Source organism: Oryx dammah, unplaced genomic scaffold (assembly GCF_014754425.2).
Source record: "Oryx dammah isolate SB20612 unplaced genomic scaffold, SCBI_Odam_1.1 HiC_scaffold_27, whole genome shotgun sequence".
Lineage (NCBI taxonomy): Eukaryota > Metazoa > Chordata > Mammalia > Artiodactyla > Bovidae > Oryx > Oryx dammah.
In genome coordinates, this window is record NW_024070211.1 from 63144678 (window position 1) to 63168751 (window position 24074).

The window sequence follows — 24074 nt, forward strand, 5'->3', positions numbered from 1 at the left end:
AGCCTTGGGGTGAGGGTGAGCCATGCCGGGGCCCCCAGGCGGGTACCTCATTGGAGTGGGTGCGGTTCTGGTGCTTGGCGCGGTCTGAGGCATTGGAGAAGGCTTTGTTGCAGCCCTCGTGCTCACACACATACGGCTTCTCCCCGGTGTGGGAGCGCAGGTGAGTCTTCAGGTTCTCCAGGCGGGAATAGGCCTTTGAGCAGCCCTCGAACTGGGAAGAGAAGGGTTTGGTCAGTGAGGGCAGACACAGTGAGTCCCAGATACAGTGCAGGGAGCCCAACTGGTCCACTGCTGCCTCCCCAGCCCCGTGGTTCACTCCGCCCTACAGGTGCAGCCAGGAGCGCAGATCTAAACATCTCCCTTCCCTCCTGATCATGTAAATCACACATCTCGAAAACTTGGAAAAGACTGCAAAGTCCAAGGAGGAAAATGAAACCTTCCAGGGCCCAGGACAGGCACTGCTGACCTCCAGGCAAGTCTCATTCTGGGGCTCTGCAGGTCATCCTCTCACATTTTAAAAACCTGAACTGGAACATCTCGAGCATTCAGTTGCTTATTCTGCTTGTTAAAATCGACAGCACATTATGAGACTCTTCCCATATGATTAAAAACTCAGTAAATATTATTTTCAACAGTTTCCTGATGTCCCTCCCTGATTAGAACTTTTTTATACATTAAAATGTACCAAGAATAAAATCCAGTGTCCCTCACATTGAGGAGGGAGCAGGCCACCTTGACCCTGGCTCAGGCCATGTCTCTCTCCTTTTTAGTCCTTGACCCCACTAAGTTCTCCCACGTGAGGGACCTTGCACACACCATCCTCTCTGGCTGGAAGCTTCTTCCTGTCTGCACCCACCCTGGCCTTGGCCCAGTCCACTCCCTCTGTCTTTGGGGTCATCTCCTCCTAGAGCAATTTTTTGATTTTCTTAATTATAATAACACCCTTTTTTCTATATACTCCCTAATGCAATTTATAATTATCTTAATCATTTTGTTATCTGGCCTTCCCACAGGGATACACGCTCCCTAAGAGCAGGTACTTTCTAGGTCCTATTCATTTCTGTGTTCCTAGGAATCAGTGCCTGGCGAAGAGAAACATTTTTGGCACTCAAGAAACATTTTAGGAAAGGAAGAGGGAGCCAGAGAGAGGGGCAGGAAGGGAGGGAGGGAAGGATCATTGCAAGGGTTACCCATTCTAAAGATACTGCAACTGCATCCAGTGTAGCTGTGAAAACTGGCCCCAGAATGACACATAACCCCCAGCGGGAACTGTTTCATTCTTCACATCCTCCCCTTTATTCCTGACCATCTGACTCCGCACACTTGGCTCCAGTGCCTTCTGTTTCTGTGGCTCACAGCTCATATCAGAGGGATATGGTTTGCTACCACTCAGGATCTTAAGAAAACAACTTCTGCAAAGGACTCAGAAAAGCAAAAATAATCTTGCAAAAGGAGGACAAATTTGGAAGACTGACACTTCTCGATTTCAAAACTTACAAGCAACTGTATAGCACAGGGAACTATATCTGATCTCCTAAGATAAATCATAATGGAAAAGAATATAAAAATATATATATATATGTGTGTATGTGTGTATAACTGAGTCACTTTGCTATACAGCAGAAATTAACATAACACTGTAAATCAACCATTCTTCAATTTAAAAAGACCATGTGTGGTACTGGCGTAAGGACAGATGTAGCCATTAATGGAAGAGAACTGATAATTTAGAAAGAAACTCACACATTTAGGGTCAATTGGGTTTCAGCAAGGATCCAAGCCCTTTGATGGGGAAAGAGCAGTCTCTTCAACAAATGGAGTGGGGCAACTGTGTAACAACATGCAGAAGAATGAAGCTGGATCCTTACCTCACACCATATACAAGTTAAATGAATATGGATTAAGGGCCTAAATGGAAGAGCTACACTACTAAAAATATGTATGTGTATATATTTATATGTTCATATAAATAAAACTGCATACCTATAAACCATAAAACTCCCAGTAGAACACAGGGACAAATCTTTGTGACCCTGGATCTGGCAGTAGTTTCTTAGATATGATACCAAAAGCACAAGCATTATCAATAAAACAAACTCTCTGAACATCAAAAACTTTTATCCTTCAAAGGAAACTATGAAGAAAATAAAAAGAAAACCTATAGAATAGGAGAAAATACTTGTAAATCATATATCCGATTGCTGCTGCTGCTAAGTCACTTCAGTCGTGTCCGACTCTGTGCAACCCCATAGACGGCAGCCCATCAAGCTCCACCGTCCCTGGGATTCTCCAGGCAAGAACACTGGAGTGGGTTGCCATTTCCTTCTCCAATGCACGAAAAGTGAAAAGTGAAAGTGAAGTCGCTTAGTCATGTCCGACTCTTAGCGACCCCATGGACCGCAGCCTACCAGGCTCCTCCGTCCATGGGATTTTCTAGGCAAGAGTGCTGGAGTGGGGAGCCATTGCCTTCTCCGATATTTCCGATTAGAGTCTAGTAAAACTACTACAATTCAACAACAAAAAGACAAATAATTTAAATACGGACAAAATATTAAAATAGAGACTTCGCCAAAGAAGATACACAAATGGCCTGCTCCTTTGAAAGGGAGAAATTCCTGTGTGTTAAATAAAGGTCTCACCAGATAGTCACAAACCTTGTTGACTCCATAAGGGAGACTGTCCAAAAGGTCTTATAATTGTGTTCACGTTGGTTTTTTTTTTTAATCCGCCAAAGTGACTTTTAAACCATCATCACTCCATCTGTGACTCTCCAGTGAAACTCTTCTCTGTGCAGAGGACAGTCTGCAGGGAGCTACTGAGCCAGCCCTCTGCTCAGGGCCACCCAGCTGAGTGGGGCATAGCTTTGGGGCTCCTGGTCACACAGACATAACCACAGAGACACCAGCACACCTCCACAGCTGGTACCCAGATGCACACACTCCTCAGGGAGAGTAAGCAAACGAATGGGGCAGCAAACAGAACAAGGGGCCCCTAGGACCCCAGACAGGATGTCCTGTTGACAAGTCTTGTCCCATTGTCCCAAAGCTGTGCCACCGGGTCTTTCCGCGGCCAGCCATGTCCAACATGACCCACACAACCTGGCCAATGGGCCAGCCCATGGCCACTCACCGTGCACTTGTGGGGCTTCTCGCCTGTGTGTCTGCGCATGTGCACCACTAGCATGTACTGTGCCTTGAAGGGCTTCTGCTCGCGCGTGCAGGCCTGCCAGCGGCATACAAACTCCTTCTTCTCCCCGTGGATGTGCTCGTTGTTGATGTGCTGCCAGGAACAAGCCCACAGAGAGGGATGAGCCCAGCCACCCACCCCTCCAGACTACACCTGGTCTGTGCAGACCACCCACCACACGGACCAGCATCCACATGCCGGCCACGCCTCCTCGTGAGTTATCTCAGCTGCTTTTTTCTAATTAGCCATTAAAATGACCATCCATGACGATCAGAGCCACCCCCGCTCATCCCAGTCTGGGCTGGGCTCTAGTCTATGGAAAACTTGTGGTTATGATGAAGCTTCCAGGCTGCAAACAGTAGGCATTTATTAGCTGCACTGAGGCAGACCTGCTCACAGTGGGTACATGAGCAGCCTCTCTCAAGATTGCCCCTATGGCTCCAGAAAGTTTTAAATAACATTTTTCTTTAAGCCTCCATAGCTTGTGGGGTCTCAGTTCCCTGACCAGGGATTGAACCCAGGATACTGGCAGTGAAACTGCCAAGTCCTAACCACTGGACTGTCAGGGAATTCGCTAACCTTTTTATTACAACAGAAACATAAACGCATCTTCTTCTCTCTTTTTGATAGTGACCCTTGAGATGTTAGCTTTGTCTTCTTTTCTCAAAAGCCCAGATTGTTAAAGTGGCTTGCCTAGGACACAGCTAGAGTCTGACTGTGACAGCATGAACTGGGCACTGTGCAGCGCTGACCCAGGGATAAAATGCCCAGAAAGCAAGGTGGGGCAGCCCAAGACATCCAGCTGATTCTGCAGTGGTAGGGTGGGGGTTGGTGGGTGAGGGGAGTGGCCCTGCCACTCAGGGCAGGTGGGACCATTTTGGGCAAGGCAGGGAAGTGCACGGCCAGTCAGCCTTCCCTGGACAAGTAGGCCTCAGACCTACCCCATCCAGCACCGCCCTGGGCCCATCACCTGTGTCCCCCACTTGGCAGTTTCTCTGATGATGGGGAGCAATGGGCCATGGAGGTTTTCTGATACAGGCAACATAACAAGCCGCTCTCAGTAGACATTTGGTTTCCAGTTATTTGCTTTGATGATTTAACTGAAGGCTGCTGTCCTCATGGGAGCAGGGCTGTTACTACTTCTGAGCTTAGAACACGTGGCTACTTGGGTAGGGCCTCAGGACCTTTTTGGCCTTAATCTTTCAGGCTGCCTATTTAACTGGGGATAGTAACTGGCATTTGTCACTCACACAGTAGAATGACAAAGAATACTGGTCCTCTCCACTGGGGGTTCTCTCTGACAGTCACCAGGGAGTCTCTTGAGGCCCCATCTGTGTCCTACCTGTAGCCTGGGTCCCTGAGGAGCTAGGAGAGGGGCACGGTGCCCCTTCCATCCCCATCCTCTTTGTTCTCTTGGTCCCCATTGCCTCTCCCAGCTTCCACTTCCTCCTCCCACCTCTGGACATGCATTGGCCTAGGTTGCAGCCATTTTTCACTTGTAGCTGTTGAACCCCTGAAAGGTGGCTGGTCCCAACCAGGGAGGGCTGGAAGTGTAAGCCACATACCTGTTTCACAGACTGACAATGAAAAAAAAGGATGTGAAATAGCTCAAAAATTTTGTTTTATATTGATTGCATACAGAAAGGATAATATTTTAGATATATTGGGTTAAACTATAGGATTCCAATTGATTTTACCTGTCTCCTTTCTCTCTTTTTAAATGTGCTCCTAGCTAATGTAAGATTACATGTGTGCCTGGCATTGGGGCTGGCAGTGTCTTTCTCTTGGACAGCGCCGCTGTAGATCTTTGCAACCTACAAGGCTGCCCAGAGCTGAGCATCTGGATACCAGCAGCCTCTTTCCTTGTGAGACAGAAAACCGCTGGGCCCTTCTGCCCCAGGTGACAGGCCAGACTGTTGTGCATACAAATGCCGACACCGAGATAAGCAAAATCTACAGCGCTTTGAACTTCCAGGGAAATCTTACCATATTAGCCTCACTTTCCATTCTGAAAGCTTTTCAAATGATCAAAATGCTTCCTGACAATGCCTTTCATTTTTTTCTTATTGGTTTACTTAGCAACAAATTGTTAATAATTGACTAGGGGCTCTAGCTTATGTGCGTGCCTGGGCCATCCGTCTTCTCAGGGAGCACAGAGAGAGATGGAGCTGGGCAGAGCAGGCTGCCCCTCTCATGGGACCCTGTTTCTTCCAGGGCCAGACGCAGGTGGTTACCTACAGCCCCAATGACAGCCCTGGGCCCAGGTAGGAGCCTGCAGCTGGAGCCCTGCTTCCCACATCTAGACTGTCTGCCTTTCCACGAGGAATCCCCTCCCTGCTCTTTGGAGAAGGCGATGGCACCCTACTCCAGTACTCTTGCCTGGAGAGGCCCATGGACGGAGGAGCCTGGTAGGCTGCAGTCCATAGGGGTCTCGAAGAGTAGGACACGACTGAGCGACTTCACTTTCACTTTTCACTTTCATGCATTGGAGAAGAAAATGGTGGCCCACTCCAGTGTTGCCTGGAGAATCCCAGGGACGGGGGAGCCTGGTGGGCTGCCGTCTATGGGGTCGCACAGAGTCGGACACGACTGAAGCGACTTAGAGCATCTTTTACATACTCCCCTCTACTCCTCTGGGCTTCCCTGGTGGCTCAGATGGTAAAGAATCTGCCTGCAAAGCGGGAGACCTGGGTTCGATCCCTGGGTTGGGAAGATCCCTCTGAGAAGGGAATGGCTACCCACTCCAGTACTCTGACCTGGAGAATTCCATGGACTGTATAGTCCACTGGGTCGCCAAGAGTCGGACGCGACTGAGCAACTTTCACTTTCACTCCACCCCTCTGCTTGGGCCCTCTCCACACCTCAGATCTTCTCCTTCTCCTCTCTTCATCTTATTGGCTTAAAGTTCACAGCTCCCATGGCCCAGACTCCACTTCAAGACTTGTTTAACCCAAAGAGGTGGCACAGGTTGAAAAGTTATCTTTGAGTCACTGAGGGATTTAGATAAGACCCTGCTTTAAAGGTTCAACATCAGCAGCAATGGGTTTGCTAAGAAACTCCAGTCCCCTGGGTGAGAATTTGGGGAGAAAAACCCCAAGGCAAAAGAACCTTACAGTCTTTGAGTGCAAACTCATGACAAAAGTAAGCAGGGGGAGGGGGTAATGTCTTAAATGTTGATTTTACAGACCTGGGGAGGAGGTAACTCATGTGGGATAGCCTGTAGGTGTGGCCACTGTGTGTGTGTGTTTGTGTATGTATGTGTGTTGATGTGTTATCTATCTACCCAGCCATTGAGCTGCCAGCTTGGTGCAGGTTCATCTCTGTAGACACTCACTCACTAAAAAGTGTGTGTGTTGGGACTGGGGGAGACTTATTCTTGACTCAAAGTTCTTTTCTAGATGCAGAGGAGAACACTCGGCTGGTGTGGGGAACAGGGAGGAAGAACTAGGAGAGAATTGCTGTGTTTGGAGGGTTGCTCTCTGCGAAGTGTTTATGCTGGTGTCATAGACAGCCTTCAGCCCTCTGCAGGGTGGGCTCCACCTTTATTTACAGGAGGGAAAAACTGAGGCTCCCAGAGGTGCAGTCACTTGTTCAGAACTGCTTGGCTCGCTGTGGTGGGGTCAGGTAGGAAGCCAGGCACCTCCTGCCTTAAGCCCCTGTTCCTGCCTTTTGTACTGCACAAGTTACCCCGCAGTGGCAACTGCTGTAGGGAGTTTAGAGGCAGACCCTGAAGAGCACACCCAGTTCTCGTGATCTTCTCTGGTCTCCTGATCTGTCAGTAACTAGGCATTTTTAAGCAGCTCACTCCTCGTATGGGTGTATACATTCAACTGCACCCATGTACACTGAGTATCTGTACATGGTCTCCAAGAGGAAATGACCAATTCCTTCCTCCATGGGAGGAACTTCTTTCAGATTTCAGTGTTAGGTTTGTTATATCTTGTGGGCACTGGCTGACTTAACTAATCCTCTTTCCCTCTTTGCACTGACTGCCAGGAAGCTTAAAGAAAAAATAGGGAGATGTGTATGTGACCTCTAGCTCAGAATACTTGGTTTTTAATACTAAGTTTATTCTGGGATTTATTTTATTGCTCCTTTTCCTTCTAACTTTCTCCTTATTTTTCTTCCTCTCTTGTATGACATATGTATTTATAAGCCCCACTTTAGAAATAAGTAAGGCTTTGGTAAGTAATCATGCCTCCCCCTTGCCCAGGAGGTGGTGCAGGCACCTCTGGGAGTCCCTTCTCTCTAGCAGAGGACCTGGAAGCTGCGTGTGGCCGGGTGCGGTGCTCAGGGGCTTACGTGCACCAGCTGCTCCTGGGTGTCGTACTCCTTGGTGCAGTCCTCCCAGTGGCAGTTGGTCTCATAGATGACCACCTCAGCCTCCTGCTTACAGTCGTCTCTCTCCAGGTCCTCCTTGAGGTCAGCCAGCTGCTCCTGGGGGAGTGGGGCAGAGCATACCCACGTGAGCCTTGTAGCCACCTGGTCCCGGGGAAAGGTCACTGTCAGCCCCGTGAAGGCTGTGCCAAGGACCCATGGGCTGGTCTAGGTGGAGGCACACCGGTGCTCACATACACATCGCATGCGTGCACCCGCAAGCACGCACATATGCTGGTGTGTCATCACCCAGGTGTCCCATCACATTCTGGGTCCGGTGGACATGGCTACGAGAACAGGAGACAGGAGGGCAGTGACTTTTGCTTATCGGATGTGGTCTCCTCCGGGGAGAGCTGGGGCGGGCCCCACAGGCTGGGATGGGAAATTTGTATTCACAGCGTGTATATGAACAGGGTCGGCTCTTGTTTGGAGGCAAAAGGAAACTCCACACACATTGGCCTGGCCTTAGCCTTGTACTGTCCCCTCCTCCCAGGGTCATACATGGCACCCAGAGTACTCTCCCAGCAATGACTGCCCTGCAACAGGCCTAAAATGTGGGTATTTGTATGCTGCTACCACAGCCAGGCACCCTAACATTCAAGTGGAGGCTGCCCGTTCCCTCCAGAACACATTTGTGGTTACCTAGGTCTGGGTTCATGTTTTTGGCCACGCTGGAGCCCACATGTGCCCATTTCAGGGGGAAGGAAAGGGCCCTAAGGTACATCTTCCACTGATTACAGGCATCAAAGCTCCTTCCAAAGAGGACAAAGCCTTTTCCTCCAGAAGCAGCAACAGACTGAGAGTAAACCCCACAGGGCCGCCCCCATCCCAGCTGATGCTAACAGAGCTCGTGGAGGGGGGCAGCCTCAAAGCAGGGAGCCCAGGACAATCTGAGTGGTTCCAGGAGAGGGCCTGGGGAGAGGCACAGATGGCCAGGTTAGGAGGCAGGCCTGTCGAGGACCCCCAGAGCGGGCCGAGGCCTCCCCAGGACCCCTTGGCCTACAGGGCAGGCTCAGGGCAAAGCCAGGCAAAGGGGCAGATGTTAGGGGACCTGTTTCACTTGCAAACTATTTCCAAAATGGCAGGAATGTTTTGTCTTTCAAAAGAGCCTCCAGGGAAGGCATTCATAGCTGAGTGGGGGGCCAGACACCTTCTCCCCACAGCCAGGCACCCCAGCCCCCGCAGGCTCTAGAGACTGAATGAATCGGAGGCTGCAGCCCCCACCTCAGCCTCCCTCCAGAAGCTGAGTGCATTTCTTGGGGCAGAAACCAGCCCTGTGACCCTCCCATGGCTGTTGCAGACTTGCACCCAAGACTGGCTTTCCAAAATGCTGCAAGGGCTCCTCCAAGAGGCAGGTTCTAGGTGTCATTTCCCAGAGCACCTTACAATCAATGTTTGCATTTTGGAAAATGATGACATGTTGTTCAGTAAGTCCCCAGGCAGCAGCTCTCAGCCCACCTTAAAAGGAGGGGCAGGAACATTCTGTCCCGAATGTCTAACAATGGGCGGGACCTCTGAATGCCTCTGCACTTTCAGAAAAACTGGAGATAACCTTATTACTCCTCAAGCTGCCTTATCTGCTTATTTCAGAAAAGGTTGAAAAAGCTGCCAGGTGGACCTGAGCGGAGGAGGACAGAGAAGAAGGGGGGCAGGTCTCCAGATTCAGCGGGGTGGCATCCTAGCCCAGGAGTCTGAGGGCTGAAGCCCAGGAGGGACTTGTTCTGTTCTGCCAAGAGAAAGAGCCCATCCACCTTGCAAGTGAGTCAGGGAGCAAAGGAGTCAGGTCACTGAATCAGGACCCTGAGTGACATGGTGACAGCCTCCTGGTGATAAAAGCCTGTCTTTTCCGGACATGAGGTGGGAGCCAAGCTGGGCAGGAGGGAGGGCTCTGTGTGCCAGCCCCTACCCCACCCCCCGACACCGGATTGAGTGAGGAAAGGCAGCAGGCTCCCCGGGGCTGAGCGCCCTTGCCTGCACTGCCCCTCCCAATGCCCTGCAGTCCTGTCCCTGCAGTTCCAGTGCATTTATCTCCCTTGGATGCGTGCTGTCCTCATCAATTTCAACGGCCCCCAATGACGGCCAGCTGCGTGGAGACCATGCATTACGTGGAGATGCTTTGGCGTCAGTGAAGGGAGAAAAATTTGTCACCGACTCCTGTGTTTGCCTGACAATAACAGAACCCAATATTTCATAAAAATTAAGTGCCCGGAGCATGCCTGATGGCTTACAGGTTTGATAAAGGATGGTCCGGCAGATGTAGGGGAGATGGGGACCAGAGGCCCCCAGGACGCTCAGTGTCAAAGCTGCTGATTCTGCAGTAATGGGTGGGAGGCGGCCCTGGAGCTCAGTATGCACACTGACCCTTCTAGGAGCTGGGGCTGCATGCCTGCCAGCCTGATGCTGGAACAAGTGGCAGGATCTTCAGGAACCTCAGAGGCCCATTATGGGCCTCAGGTGGCTCTGTTCCTCTCCTTCCCACCAGAACCAGTCCCCTCTCCCCTCTTGCACAATGGAACACTCACTCCCTCAACTCAGCACTGAGTCCTTAGAAAACCTTATCTCCCAGCTACTGCACACCAGGCCCTGTGCAAACCCAGTGGCGCAGAGCCAAACCAGGCACTGTTTCTAAAGCGCCACCTTTCTAAAGCTGACCATGCAGCGCAGGAGACAAAGTGACCCAGAAGCTGGCGGGGTGGGGGTGGGGGAGCCTCTGGGAGGATGTGACTCCTACTGTCCAGGGGATAAGGTGGGGGACAGATTTCCAGGGAGAGGGAGGGAGGACAGGCCTGAGCCGTTCAGGGGCTGTAAGCGACTCAGTTTACCTGGGGCTTGTGCTGCAGACCCAGCATCCTTGCCTCCCTTCCTTCTTTTGTTCAGTGGGTGCTTGATGAGCACATGGGGTGCAGGGAGCAGGGACACAGCTCGAGCCCTCCTTGAACTCACAATGTGCCCTCTCTGGGTCATTCATTCATTCATGCAAGCTGTCCATCACCCATTCCCAACAGTGAGTCATGGCCCCTAGGGGACAAGGCCAGGCCCTGGCCCAAGGACAGCTGGCAGGTTACCTGTGTTAGGGTCAGTGGGGAGGCTGGCCGCAGGCCGTCGGCCTCAGTTTTGACCTTGCTGCGCTTGTGAATGATGATGGGGTTGACGGTGCTGCTCACAGCCGATTCGCTGCTCTGCTTGTTCTGAAAGAAGGGAGCATAGAGGGACCCATCACATGCAGGCAGGACCTCCCAAGTTTTCCTGAGGCTTTGCCTCTGGGACTTTCTGCACATAGACCATCTATGTCAACACTTGTGACTGCAGTTTCAGAAACATTCCCACCCCCACCCCAGCTCAGTCCTCAGGCCCAGGCATGGCCAGGAGAGCCCAGAGCTTGGCCCATCAGCACCCTCCTCCCCATTATGTAGCCCCCACCCCACACAGATAGAGCAGGAGACCCTCTCTTTGCAAAATGCTGGGGACTCCCACCCGACTCAGTGGCCTCAACTTCTCAGCCGTCCGAGTGAGGGGCAACTCTGGGTTTGAGAACGATAGGGCCTGGCCACTCAGGGAATAGGATAGAAGAGCGTGGTTCCTTGGGACAAGCAGGTTAGAGCTACAGTATCAGTTGTTCAATTGCTCAGTTGTGTCTGACTCTTTGTGACCCCATGGACTGCAGCACGCCAGGCCACCCTGTCTTATACCATCTCCTGGAGTTTGCTCAAACTCATGTCCATTGAGTCGGTGATGCCATCCAGTTCTCTCATCCTCTGTCGTTCCCTTATCCTCCTGCCTTCAATCTTTCCCGCCATTAGGGTCTTCCAGTGAGTCAGCTCTTTGCATCAGGTGGCCAAAGTATTGGAGCTTCAGCTTCAGCATCAGTCCTTCCAATAAATATTCAGGGTTGATTTCCTTTAGGATTTACTGGTTTGATCTCCTGGCTCCCCAAGGGACTTTCAAGAGTCTTCTCCAGCACCACAGTTCAAGTGTCAGGGGATGTGAAAAAGCTGACAGCCACCATCTGGGGGAGGTGCTGGGTGGCTGGCTGGAGCCCTGGGGAGAACTTTCTTGAAAAGAGCTGCTCCTAAACTGAGTGGCCTGTGCTTCACCTCAAGAACTGTCATCATGGGTGCTAACCAGGATCCAGGTGGACCCAGGTACAGTGACTTAATATAGATGGCAGGCCCTATTCTGCAGGGGTGTCAGCTCAGGCTGAAAGAGCTTTCGGGCAAATCAGGGTTCAAAACACTGTCTGATTCCGAGGCCTGTGCCCTCCTCACTGTCTCATACTGTCTCAGTGACTCTAGTTACATTTCCTCATCTGCAAAAAAGGACCTCATTCATTCATCAAATGCTCATGGCACCAAGTGTGTGCCAGGTACTGTGTGAGTGGGCCCAGGCCTGTCCAAGGACCATTGGGAAAGTCAAATAAGATGGCTGTCATGCTCTAAAACTAAGCTACATGGTATTAGCCATGCCTCCATCTGTTTCATCCATGTTACGTTCTATGTATAAAGTCCCTGTATGATGCCTGACTCTGAATCCTAGAGTTTCTCCAGGCTCATTAATTTTATTAGACAGGTGGCCAAAAAACGGAGGCTGGGCACTTGCCCACAGGGAATGAGGGCAGTGTGAAGCCCCAGAGCAGTGTGAAGTCAAGTGGATGCCCTCCTGACTGGACATCCAGCCCAAGGCCGATTTGATCACGTGGTCTCTGCCCAGAGGTATCCTGCCAGCCAGACCTATGACCAGAGTCCTTCCACAAGTTCTTGGCATGAGATGGCCATGATCAGCCTTCTCTGGGTTCATAGCAGTAGCTGGTGGGTCCCCTGCTCCCTGCACCCACCTACCTGATTGGCGTCACTCAGACAGTTGCTGCTGCTACTGAGCTGGGTGGGTGTGGCATTGATGGAGGTGAAGGCCACTGGCTGCTGGGCCAGGAAGGTGGGCGAGGGCTGGATCAGGGGTGGCGTGTGTCCGAAGGCTGAGCCCAGGCCCCTCTGCTGGCTCAGAATCTGCTGGTAGGCCACGGGGTTGATGGGGTGGGGGAAGGTGAAGGCTGGGCTGCAGAGAAGGGCAGACAAGGTGAAGGAGTGGGGTTGGGCTGGGGTGGGGGGCATAGTTCTGTGAGGCTCACACGTCCTGGGCAGACAGGACCCTGCCCAGAGATCAGGATGGTCACGTTGTTGACCTTTCCCCATCACTGTGACTTTACCTCACTCAAGCACCAGCTGTAGCTCCCCACTGCCTGCTGTCTCAGTCATCCTCTTCAGTGCTAGACACTAGGCCCTACCCCAGGATGCAGCCTTCTGCCCTGGCAAATCACTCCCCACATCCTGGCCCTTCGCTGCTCTGATGCCTGAGATGCATCCCTGCGATGCATCCCTGCATCACTGATGCTCCTGGACTATTTGAACCCGTTTTGACCTCTGAAGTGTGTTCTAATGCCCCCTCGTCCAGGAGGTGTACCCTGAGCCCTCTGTTCACATTCTCTTCTTTTCTTGAACTCCTACTGCACTTCTGAGCTCTACCAGGCCACCTGCCTATGAACCCACCACTCTTTACAGAACAAGATCTATCAAGGGAGAAATGGTACCCTCTGAGGCTAAGTCATAGAAGATGCTGTGGCTTCCTCCTTGCTCTCTGTGGGATCACTTCCCCCGGGGACTGGAGGAAGGGGAGCTGGCTGCCATGCTGTGAGTATGCTCAAGCAGCATGGGTGGGGGGGGAGGGCTCCTGTGAAGAGGAACTGAAGCTTGAGCAAACAGCCCCGAGGGTGAGCCATCCTGGAAACAGATGCCCAGATGCAGGTGAGTCTCACTGGCCGACAACTTGACTGCAACCTCCTGAGACCTGAGGCTAAGCCAGTCTCATACTCCTAACCTTTAGAAACGGTGCAAGATGGTAAATGCCTACTGTTGTTTGAAGCCACTACCACACTGTTTTTTGGTTTCTGTTTGCTCTGCCATGCACCAAAAGATAACAGATGCAATCATTATCCTTCCTCGTCCTGGTCCTTGGGCTGAGCTCTCCTGACATTCCTATCTGCACCCCTTGCCCTCTTTCTGGAGGGCCATGGGAAGGACGTGGGTTTCAGTCAGGTTGGCTGGAGTCTGAGTTCTCTCAACAGCCAAGGGCTGCACAGAGGGAACAGGGTAGGCACTGTTGAGGAGGTTTGGGTGTGCCATGCTGTGACCCAGGAGGGAGGCCTCTGCCAGCCCAGACATGTGAAGGCCAAGTCAGTATCGTACTTCCAGTAGCCCCAGTGCTGGTCAGGGATACCCACTGAAATATTAGGAAAGTCAGCCTTTGACTTTATGGTGGAATCTTTCATAACAGGCTCGGTAAGGGTAACTAATCACATCAGAAATTGTTTGGTGGGTGAAAAACAGGCTCACGAAGATGTACCCAAATGTTGGCACATTTCAACATCATCCCTGCTGGTTTTGAATTCATGGAATAGTAGCCAAGTCGGCTGACTTACAAATACAGCAAGTCCTATAAATAATAAGGTGCTACTGGATAGCACAGGGAACTATATTCAATATCTGGAATAAAACATCATGGAAAAGAATATGAAAAAGAATATCTGTTTAACTGAGTCATTTTGCTGTACAGCAGAAACTAACACAACATTGCAAATCAACTATACTTTAACAAATTAAAAAATAATACAAGTCTTGTCTTTCTCCTGGAATGGCCTGTGCAGACCCTCCCCTCTGGGCCCCCGCCAGGCTTCCATTCCTGCCCCAGCTCTTGGCCCGGCTCACCTGAGGGCACCGGCCGACAGGTGTCCATAGGAGCCGCTGGCGGCCGAGCTGCTGCGGGAGTTGTTGATGTAGGCCACCAGCGAGTTGGGCGAGGTCCGGATCATGCGCTGGAGGTCGAGGCTGGCGTCTGAGAGCGGGGAGATGGACAGCGCTCGCTTGCGGCTCAGGCGGGGTGTCACCCGGGGGCTGGAGAAACGCGACACTGTGGAACATCCAAGCCAAGCCACATCAGCATGATGGCGCTCGCAGAGGGGATGGGACGGGGGATGGGACTCGGGGGAAGGGGACCGGTCTGACAGGACTGCAGCTCTGCCCCTGTCCAGCTGGGAGCTCTGGGGCATGGGCCTCTCTCAGTCTCAGTTTGCCCTTCAGCAGGATGGATCTGTCCACACCTGGTATGCCGAGGAGCTGTGTTCGTGCCTCTCCTGTTAGACACACAGAGGCCGGGACTGCATGCAGCAATGCTTAAAGGCACGACAGCCAAGGTACAAACCGTAGGTGAGCTGCCTGGTGGCCTCTCATAAAGGGAACCCACCTAAGAAGCCAGCATCAGGCCAAGAAGCAGGGCCCAGCAGCCACTCTGCCCCTTCCCGACCCTCCCCAGGGGCAGCCCACCTCCCTGGCTTCTCACAGACGGCTTAGAGTTGCCTGTTTTGCGTATTTGTCTATTACATAAATAGAATTATCTTTCTCCTCCAGCTTCCTTCATCCAGCATGATCAGCTGTATGATACGCAGGCACACACACACTTACACGCTAACTGACTGCCCATGAGTACTCTCTCCCCTCCCCGGTACATACACACACAACTGTGGGGAGGGAGAAGACCTGCCCCCAGCAGGGCTCCCTGTTCCCACAGGCTCCTGCTTACAGCCTCTCCTCTGCCGTTCAGGGTCCTGTTCTCCACTCTGGACACACAGAGGCCTCGAAATGTTTTGACACCATCTCTGGACAACGACCCACCCGCCAAGGTTTCCAACTTCTCCAGGCCCTCCCTGGGCCCATTCCCTCACTGTAAAGGGCAGACTCCATGGCTGTGCTGTAGCGTGAATCAGGTGATGTGTGAGTCATGCCTGGCACAGGGGCATGCTGTACCCCTGCCTACCCTCTTCCCTCCTGTGGGATTCAGGCTCATTTGGGCTGCAGGGGTTGCCTGTGAACAAGAGCAGAGGCTACTGTAACCCAGCCTCTGACGCACGTGGCCTGGCCCAACCCACTCCCATGCCTGGGCTCGCGATGCCTTCCTCCCTTCTGCCTGCTCAGACCCTGTAGGTCCCTGCTCCAGGAAGACGTAGGCTGTCCTGGCTGCAGGGTCAGCGTATCAGGGTGCCACACCACCAGCACTGTAGGAGCGCTGGGGGCAGGAGTGAACCCTGTGACCCTCTGAACTCCCACCCCCAGGACCAGGTGGCCCCCTAGAAAGCCCACAGCCACCAAGTGAAGAAGCCTCAGCTGAGCTGCTGCTCCACTGTCTTCTGCCCTGGGGCGTGACCATGCCTGGCTCTCCCCCAACCCTTATCCTTGGCTGGCAAATCTGGGAAATCCCTTTACTGCTGGGCCTGAGGAGAAACACCTCTCTGAGGCTGTGGAGAGGATAGAGGAGGCCCTGGAATCCTCCGGCTGCAAGGGGATTCTGGTATTTTCTCTCCTAACTGTCTCCCTTATGGATGAGGATGCTGGGTCCAAGACCAATGGCCTGGGGTGGGGTGAGGGCTGGTACCCTGTATGTATGTCTGTACAAGTCAGCTGCATGGCCTGGGGCAAACTGTTAAGCTGTACAAGACTGGAATGTTCCTCCATGTCCTTAGTATAAAATGGGAACCCTTTCAACACTGGGGTCACCAGGCTGCAATGGGATGACAGATGCTGAGATGGCCTGGGTACTCAAAAATACTCCACAGTTGCAGCATGCATGTAATTGTAGACTTTGTTTTCAACCAGAAGAATGAAGCACTTGTAGCACATCTTTGTTTTTGTCTGTGTATTCTGTTGGGTTCTGAGAACTGGGGCCTGTATATCTTTTAGGAAGCAGGGCTATGGTGGGTACATAGAAGGTGCTCCACAGATGCTGTGGGGGACACTGCCTCACAGAGGGGCCCCGGAGCATGGCTGGCACCCAGGCCAGCAGGTGACACACTCAGACCATGTCACCACCTTTCTCTTGTGGTGGGAAGGATCCGAGGAACAGAAGGTCAGCCTGATGGAGGCTGTGCTGTGCTGCACCCACCCATCTGAACAATCATTCTGGACCAAGAACAGACACATCCTGGCCCGTCAGCAACTAGAGATGGTGTGTATCCCTTTGGTGTGGTGTTTGGATAAATGCCTGCTTCTGGATTTTGATGTGATGTATAACCCAGCGACGGCCACCAATTAGGACACTCAGACCCACTGTTGCAATTAACAGCCACCACTGTCCCCCAAGAGTGTTCCCCGGAAGTTGGTAATGGACAGGGAAGCCTGGCATGCTGCAGTCCATGGGGCCGCAAAGAGTCAGACATGAACTGAACGGTCCCCCGAGACGCAAACCCAGCTGTGCAAATAAGAAACTGAGGTTTGGGGAGGTTAGAGACTTGCTCAAGGGCAGGATTTGGACCCAGGTCCAGAGGAGCCCTGATGCGTGGCTTTTCTGGGTCTTCAGTGTCCACCTTCAGAGAGGTGGGGAGGGGCGGGGCCAGCAAGATCTCACCACAAACTGCTTTCCATTCCCCACTTGAAGCAGCTCTGACAGTGAACTTTTTGACAGCAGTTGCCCACCTGGCCTCCCGCATCTGCAGGGCAGTAGCCCTAGTTCAGCCCACATAGCTCCACTCCTGCAGAGTTGGGCCTTGTGGGCATCCACCACCCATACAGCAGTAGAGCTGGGGAGTGGGAGTCGGCCTGACCCTTCCTCATCTCCCTCACAGCTGAGTCTCCGCTGAAACCCTCCACATGCCCCCTTTCTCTCGACTTCCACCAGTCCAGCCCACCAATTGCCTAGGGCATCCCGGGGCCCTTATCTAACTGCCATCCAATCCACATTCCTCACTACGGCCAAACCAGATCACATCTTTGTATCTGCCCACCCCAAACCTTTCCAGAGCTCCCACTGCTGTTATGAAAAAGGCACAAGTCCTCAGTGTGGCTTACACAATGGCCCTGTGGTGCCCCCGCCTGCCTCCCTCGCCAGCCTCCTCCTGTCCCTGGCACAGGCCTTTGCATGTACTATTTCCTCTGTCTGCAGTACTCTGTCCTCAGCTGGGTCATCACTTTCCCCAGGAAAATGTCGCTGACCTCCTGGAGTTGGGCTGCCCTCCCCCCTGCCCCGGATGATCTCAGGGCACCCCAGTCCCTTCTGAGGGAGTTTGAACCCTCTTGTGTATGTCTGGTTGCTCCTGTTCCTCCTGCCTCCATAAATCAGGGACAAGGGCTCCCTGCTCACCACTGAATCCCAACACTGGGATCAGCTGGCTCTGTGGTTAGCTCAGTGGAGATGCTAAACACTGGGCGTGGGACAGAGGCCTGGTGTGTCAAGGGAGAATGGTTCAAAGTCAGTATTTACTGAGTGCCCAAGGGTGTCTGTGACTTCTAAGCATTTTAAAGTATAAAGCAGTTTAATCTTCACAACTGTCCCATAGGAAAGGGACTATTATGAGCCACATTTTACAAAGGGTAAGACAATAAGTCTGCCCAAGGTCTCACAACCAGGGGAAGTAGAGAATGATTGAAAAGCAGGACACCAGAACCATCACCGCACTGCTTCTGCCCAGGTGGTGAGGACAGATAACCAGGGACAGCTTTCATGGGCTTGGGGGCCCTAGGTGGAGACACACACACCCACAGCAATGGGTGCACACAGACAGACTGACGTGTAGTGGCTGTCCTGGGTGTGTGACTTAGCCTCTCGAGCCTCCCTATGCTCATCTGTACAATGGGTGCAGTGCAGCAGTTTTGCCCTGACAACTCAGGGACAGCACCATGGACAGTGCCTCAAACCCAGTAGAGCTTCCAAAATAAAGCTGAATTAATATGGCTTCTTTTGGAGACAGCAATGGCACGCCATTCCAGTACTCTTGCCTGGAAAATCCCATGGATGGAGGAGCCTAGTGGGCTGCCATCTATGGGGTCGCACAGAGTTGGACATGACTGAAATGACTTAGCAGCAGCAGCAGCAATATGGCTTCTTTAGGGGCAAGGAGGACTCTTTTGGTGAGCAAGGTGAGCTTAGAGCTAATAATGGAATAAAGTACAGCAAATCTAGGGAATTCCCTGTTGGGCCAGTGGTTAGGACTCCGTGCTTCCCCTGCACGGGTTTGATCTCTGGCTGGGGAACTAAGATCCTGCATCCCTGGGCAGCCTTAAAATAATAATAATAAAAAAAAAAGACAGCAGATCTAGAGAGAAATGACTGGGCCACACAGGAGGACATCTGTCCCTAAACACTCATCCATCCATCTGGGCATCCTCTAAGCTTCTTAATTCTTATTTACTGGGTTCATTCCTTGTTCATGATCACTTTAAAGGCAACTCTAAGCACGATGTAAAAGTGAATCTTTCAAAAGACTTCTATTATGAACTGAGTGGCAAATGGGAAAATACTTGGGCGGGATGAGATGTAATATCATACAAATTAAGAAATACACACATCTTTGTAATATGTTAAAAAAAGATTTTGCTACTAATATTTGGATTCCCACCCTCATGAGCGCCCCTAACAAGAGGAAACAGGCCAAATCTGACAGTGATATTCATCTCTGTTATTCCCACCCCTCAAGGGAAATATGTTTATTAATGTGCCTCTTCCCTTGATAAATTACTAAATAGAAAGAAAAGCCTGGCACTCATTTCCCGTGGCTTCTCCTGTGATTTATGACTGGGATTGGTGGAGTCGTCACATCCATTCATCTGTGGATGCCCCTGTTCTGATAGCCAACAGCCACTGCGTGACCAGCCACCTGCCTGCTCTCACCTGGGCGCACGCCAGATGCCACCTAGTCCTGCCATCACCTGCATCTGGACCACGTTTAATCCATTAGTCCTTCCTTTTGTTCATCTGCATGTTAGTTCAAGCACCCATTAGACCCTTGCACAGCAGCTTGCCCAGCACAGGCCTGGACACTGTGGGGGCTGCAAGCAAGGATGCTTGGCCTCGTCTCCTGGATCTCAGAATCCCAGTGAGAGGACAGTGGTGCCTGCAGCGCCAGGCAGGATTTGACAGATACCACCTAAGCAGGGTGAGCCCAGGCAACCCTAGAGTGCTTACAGGGATGGGAGGGGGAGTGTGGCTTTTCCTGGGGCAGCTGGGATCAGCAGGAGATGTAAAATCAGACCCTGGACCTAGGAAGACCCAGTTTCTGTCCCTGTCTACAGGCTCTGAGCTGGGTGTCAGAAATGGGAAATCCCATGGACAGAGGGGCCTGGCGGGCTACAGTCCATGGGGTTGCAAAGACAGCTGGACAGGACTGAGCGATTGAGCTCACACATGCAGCCTCGTGTCAGGGCTCCTGAACTCTCACCCCTGCTCAGGGAGCATTCCTGCACAGCCCAGCCCCTCGCTCAGATCACTTCTGGATTCACTGAGGAGATGCTCTAAGGAAATCTAGCTTGAGGACCTTAACTTGCCCCACACTTAGCTGTCCACAAACCCTCTTGTGGGGGAGTAAAAAGCACCAAGGTTTTGGAGCCCAGAGGTGTGAGATTGAGGGTATTTCCTGGATCTGTGATAGAGATAAAAGAAATGTAGGGCTCTGGGCCTGAGGCTCCTCACCTGGACAGGGACTTCCTAACACTTGTGCCATGAGACTGTTTCTGCAGCTCTACCAGATGACACACCATCCAGCCTGAGCCTGCACTCAGCACCCTGCCCCTGGTCTCCCTCCTGTTGGCGGGCTGGGCGCAGACTCCCCACCCAAACGAGGTCTCTATCAGTCCCTGCGTCACCTCCTCTGCCTCTCTGTGGTGTGATCAATGTAATTGGTTTCTGAAACCTCCCTGGACCTGCAGGCAGCATAAAGAACGGGCGTCAGAACGGAGGTGACATCCGATTCAAATTAGTGTCAATATGACGATAAAATATACAGCTCCGAGGAAATATGGTCTGTAAACAGACAACATTTCAATCGGAAACATTTCAATCTTCTCAATGTGGTGAGGGTGGGAGGGGCTGGGATTGCGGCTGCTGCCAGTCTGCCGTTAAATCACCGATACTCAACAGCATCACATGAGAAAATTCCATCTGAAGGCCCTGGTGACAACCAGTGACTTCCCCGCTCTCTAGAGAACCACTAGGCAGAATGATAACCTTGGATTCCCTGACTGGTTATCTGTTACCTTCCAAAGGCACATCATTCCACAGCTTCCGGCTATAAATCAGCCTCCTTAAAGAATGGGGCAACGGTCCTTCATCGAGCACCTGGAGGCTCCAGCAGAGGCGGGGGGCTTCCTCAGGCAAGGCCCGTTGCCCTGCTCACAGCCTGGCCCCGTGCTCTGGAGGGCAGAGAGAGGGCTTGGCTTTTCCATTTAATAAGTACCCACCACCTCCAGCCTCACTGCTAAGACTGTGGCATCTCCCCTAGCCTAGGAGACCACTTTAGGCTTGACAGATACACAGATGGGGACCTCTTCCATAGATATCAATGGGTTTCTCATTTCATAAAAAAATAAACATCTATGTTAAGGTAAGTCTGTTAAAAATATAATATTAAATAAATAACTGTGCAAATGGTACTTGGCTAAAGTAAGATTGTGGTTGGTTTGCCACTGGGTGGACTGGGGACACTCTCTGCTGATGTGGCCCTGGGTGGCCTTCCTGACACCCTCTCCGCAGGCCTCCTCACAGTCAGGTGGGTGGACCAGATCTCCACGCCTTAGCTTGACACTTGATGCCTCTGGAAATTCTCTCCTCCATAGTTTTGCCTCCTCTGGGAACATGAAGGGAAGGAGCTGAGGAAGGAGATTGGGGAAGTGGGGCGGCCTGGGGACAGGAATTCTTTGTCCCGACAAGGACCTTCCTCAGAACAGCCCCACTGGACGGTAAGTACCACAAGTGCAGGGCTTGGCATACTGCATCCCCAGCACCTAGCACCATGCCTGGCATACAGTAGGTGCTCAGTAAGTATCCTCAGAATGAATGAGGAGAGTGAGTGAGTGTGTGTGTGGTGGGGGTATGGCATGTATATGTGGTGTATGTGTGTGTGTGTGTGTGTGTGTGTATAGTGGGGATGTAGCATGTGTGGGTGCAGGGTGTGTGTATGGAGGGGTATGGTGTGTGTGTATGGAGGGGTATGGTGTGTGCTTACATGTGTGTTTGTGGTATGTGTGTGTGTGGTGGGGGTATGGTGTGTGTAGTGGCAGATAGGCATGAGTGCGATATGAGTGTGGGTGTGTGAAAGAGAGAGAAAAACACACATACACACAGTCTCCCCGACTCCCCACAAGCTCTCAGGGGCCCCCGCACCCACAGGGAGCTCACATGTCACTGTCCTGTGTATGGGCAGCTTCCTCATGTGAACAAAGGCCCTCAGAGCCCCAGGGGCCCTTCACAGGTGGTCCCCTGAGCCCCACTGCCCTGGCCCCCGGCCGGCACACCTTCCTCTGTGAGAGTCTGAGCACAAAGAAACTTGATTGGAAGAACCACACACCTCCACTGGGTGGACAGAGCGTCCTGGGAGCATCTCTCCCCAGATCTGTGCAGCTGGGACCAGCCAGAAACACTGGAGCTGATGGGCTTTCCTGGCTCCCACGGTTAACAGGAGTGGGGGCCAGGGACTCCCGAGACAGGTCTGGGCTCCACCAGGCACAGGCCTGGACCGTGACCACCTGAATCTCTCGGGCCACGTGAGCAACACATCCTCGTACACATGGGAGCTGCACAGAAACGCCTAGAACTTGGAAAAGCGGAAGCAAAGTTCTGGTTGAAACTGGTTTGAAAAAAACGATGTAGGTAACAACAAATACAGGAAATCATGGTACACTTCACGCTGATTTCCTTGGATCCTAACTGATGGGAAACAGGGCAAAGAAACAGTCTGTTGCTGAAATCTATCAGGACTCAGGAAAATCACCTGCCATGAGTCAGTGTCTGTTCAGGCCGAGGCTGGAGGTGGTGATGCACTTCTCTGCGCCCTGAAGCCCATCACACCCTTAAGACAGAGGCAGAGGCAGGACAGCAGTGGGTGTGCCGAGTTCTTTGGGGCAGCTCCCACACCCACCGCTGAGCTCACCTGACCCCTTGCCTCAGATGCTCAGCCCCACTCGCTGTCAAACACTGAGCACATCAGAACAAAGTGGCTGTGTTCCTGTCCAGGCTCCTGCAGGCTGACAGCTGCTGGTCTCAGCACGGCTTCTTCCCGACTAAGTGGCATCTTTCTACCCCAGGTTCTTTTGTGGCTGATACTCCCTCCCTCCCTCATCCCACAAACACAAGATCCCTGTTCCTTGGCAGCCATGCTCCGGACCTGCAGGGTGTGTAAAGACAGAAGTACCAGCCAGGTACAGCTGGTGCACCTGGGTTGGGGGTGGTGGTCCTGCAGGTGGGCAGAGGGAGGTGCAGAACCCAAGGGGAGATGGTGTGGGTGGTGTCTCAGGAGAAGTGCCAGCTGGCCTGAGCCCTGGGACCCCTGCAGGATGGAGCCAGGCCAGCCTGCGGGGGCAGGCACAAAGGCACAAGAGCATGGGGAGTGCAGCGAAGTGTGTAGGTGGGAGCAGAGAGGCTGGAGGGAAGGCTGCTCAGGTCACATTGTAAAGTCTGGGCTTGACCCTGAGGGTGATGGGAGTAGGGAGGGGATACATGATCCAGAGAGGTGGGGATCAGGTGGAGGGAGCCTGAGTTGAGAGGCTGTGCTGGGAGCTGGTACAGGACCGGGTGGCTGGGGAGCTGACACAACAGACTTGGCAAGTCTAGGGTGGGCTGCATGGGGTGGTCTGGTGGATTGACAAGTGGAGGGGGGCCTGGATCCCCAGTGTGCAGCCTGGGCCAGTGAGCTCTTCTTACAGCAGGGATGGGAATTCCAGCCCCTTCACACAGGGAGTGTGTGTGAAGTCATGGAACACAGGCAGACCTCACTTAGATGCTTGCACGCGTGCATGCAGCACACACTCACATATGCTGACTCGGCCTCTCCTGCCCTCTGGGGACACCTGCCTGACCACACCCCTTGGCCATGGCTTCTCCAAGTCTGTGCATCACCTACCCTGAGCCCTTGGAAGGCAGACATCGCTTGGGGAACCTTATGTTTGGACAACAGCAGCAACATTTATGCCCTGTATTGTTGCTGTCATCTGGGGTCTAATTGTGATGAGTAACAAGTACCCAGGAGCCGGCCCGCTCCCTGTAGAGACACCTGTAGGGCTGTTAAGGGGAGGAGAGAGAAAATCACAGAGGAACGTGTGCTCAGGGGGCTGACAGGTGTCACTTCACCTGTTGTTTCATCCAGGACAAGCTCACATCCTGGACGAAACACCATCCTGGGGAAGGCACAGGATCAGGTGCTGGTTGCGTTGCTCGGTCGTGCTGTGAGTTCCCTTCAGGGCAGGCCGAGGGTGACATGGAACAATGCCCACAGAGCTGGCGTTGGGAGGACTGCCATGCTCCTCCCTGGCAGCACTCCTGTTGGGGGAGTGGCAGGGAACTGGGGGCTCAGGGACCACACGAGGTGGCTCCCGTAAGTGTGAGATGTCATAGAGAGGACGAGACAGGCTGGGACCTAGGACCCTTTGCTGCAGTTCTTGCACCTGGACAAATGTCTCCTTGAGCAACAAAATACAAAGACACTATAA

General features: G+C 52.5%; 1 protein-coding gene across 1 annotated transcript in view; it reads right to left on the bottom strand.

The window, feature by feature from the left end:
• The window catches only part of GLI2 (GLI family zinc finger 2), a 38334-nt gene that overhangs the window by 8887 nt on the left and 5373 nt on the right, over window positions 1-24074 (bottom strand). Inside the window, exons 3-8 of the mRNA XM_040228945.1 lie at window positions 14319-14520; window positions 12399-12612; window positions 10629-10751; window positions 7489-7623; window positions 3130-3279; window positions 47-211 (exon numbers count right to left, since the gene is read on the bottom strand). Of these exons, the coding sequence (XP_040084879.1) occupies window positions 47-211; window positions 3130-3279; window positions 7489-7623; window positions 10629-10751; window positions 12399-12612; window positions 14319-14520 (989 nt within the window). The remainder of the gene's footprint in view (window positions 1-46; window positions 212-3129; window positions 3280-7488; window positions 7624-10628; window positions 10752-12398; window positions 12613-14318; window positions 14521-24074) is intronic.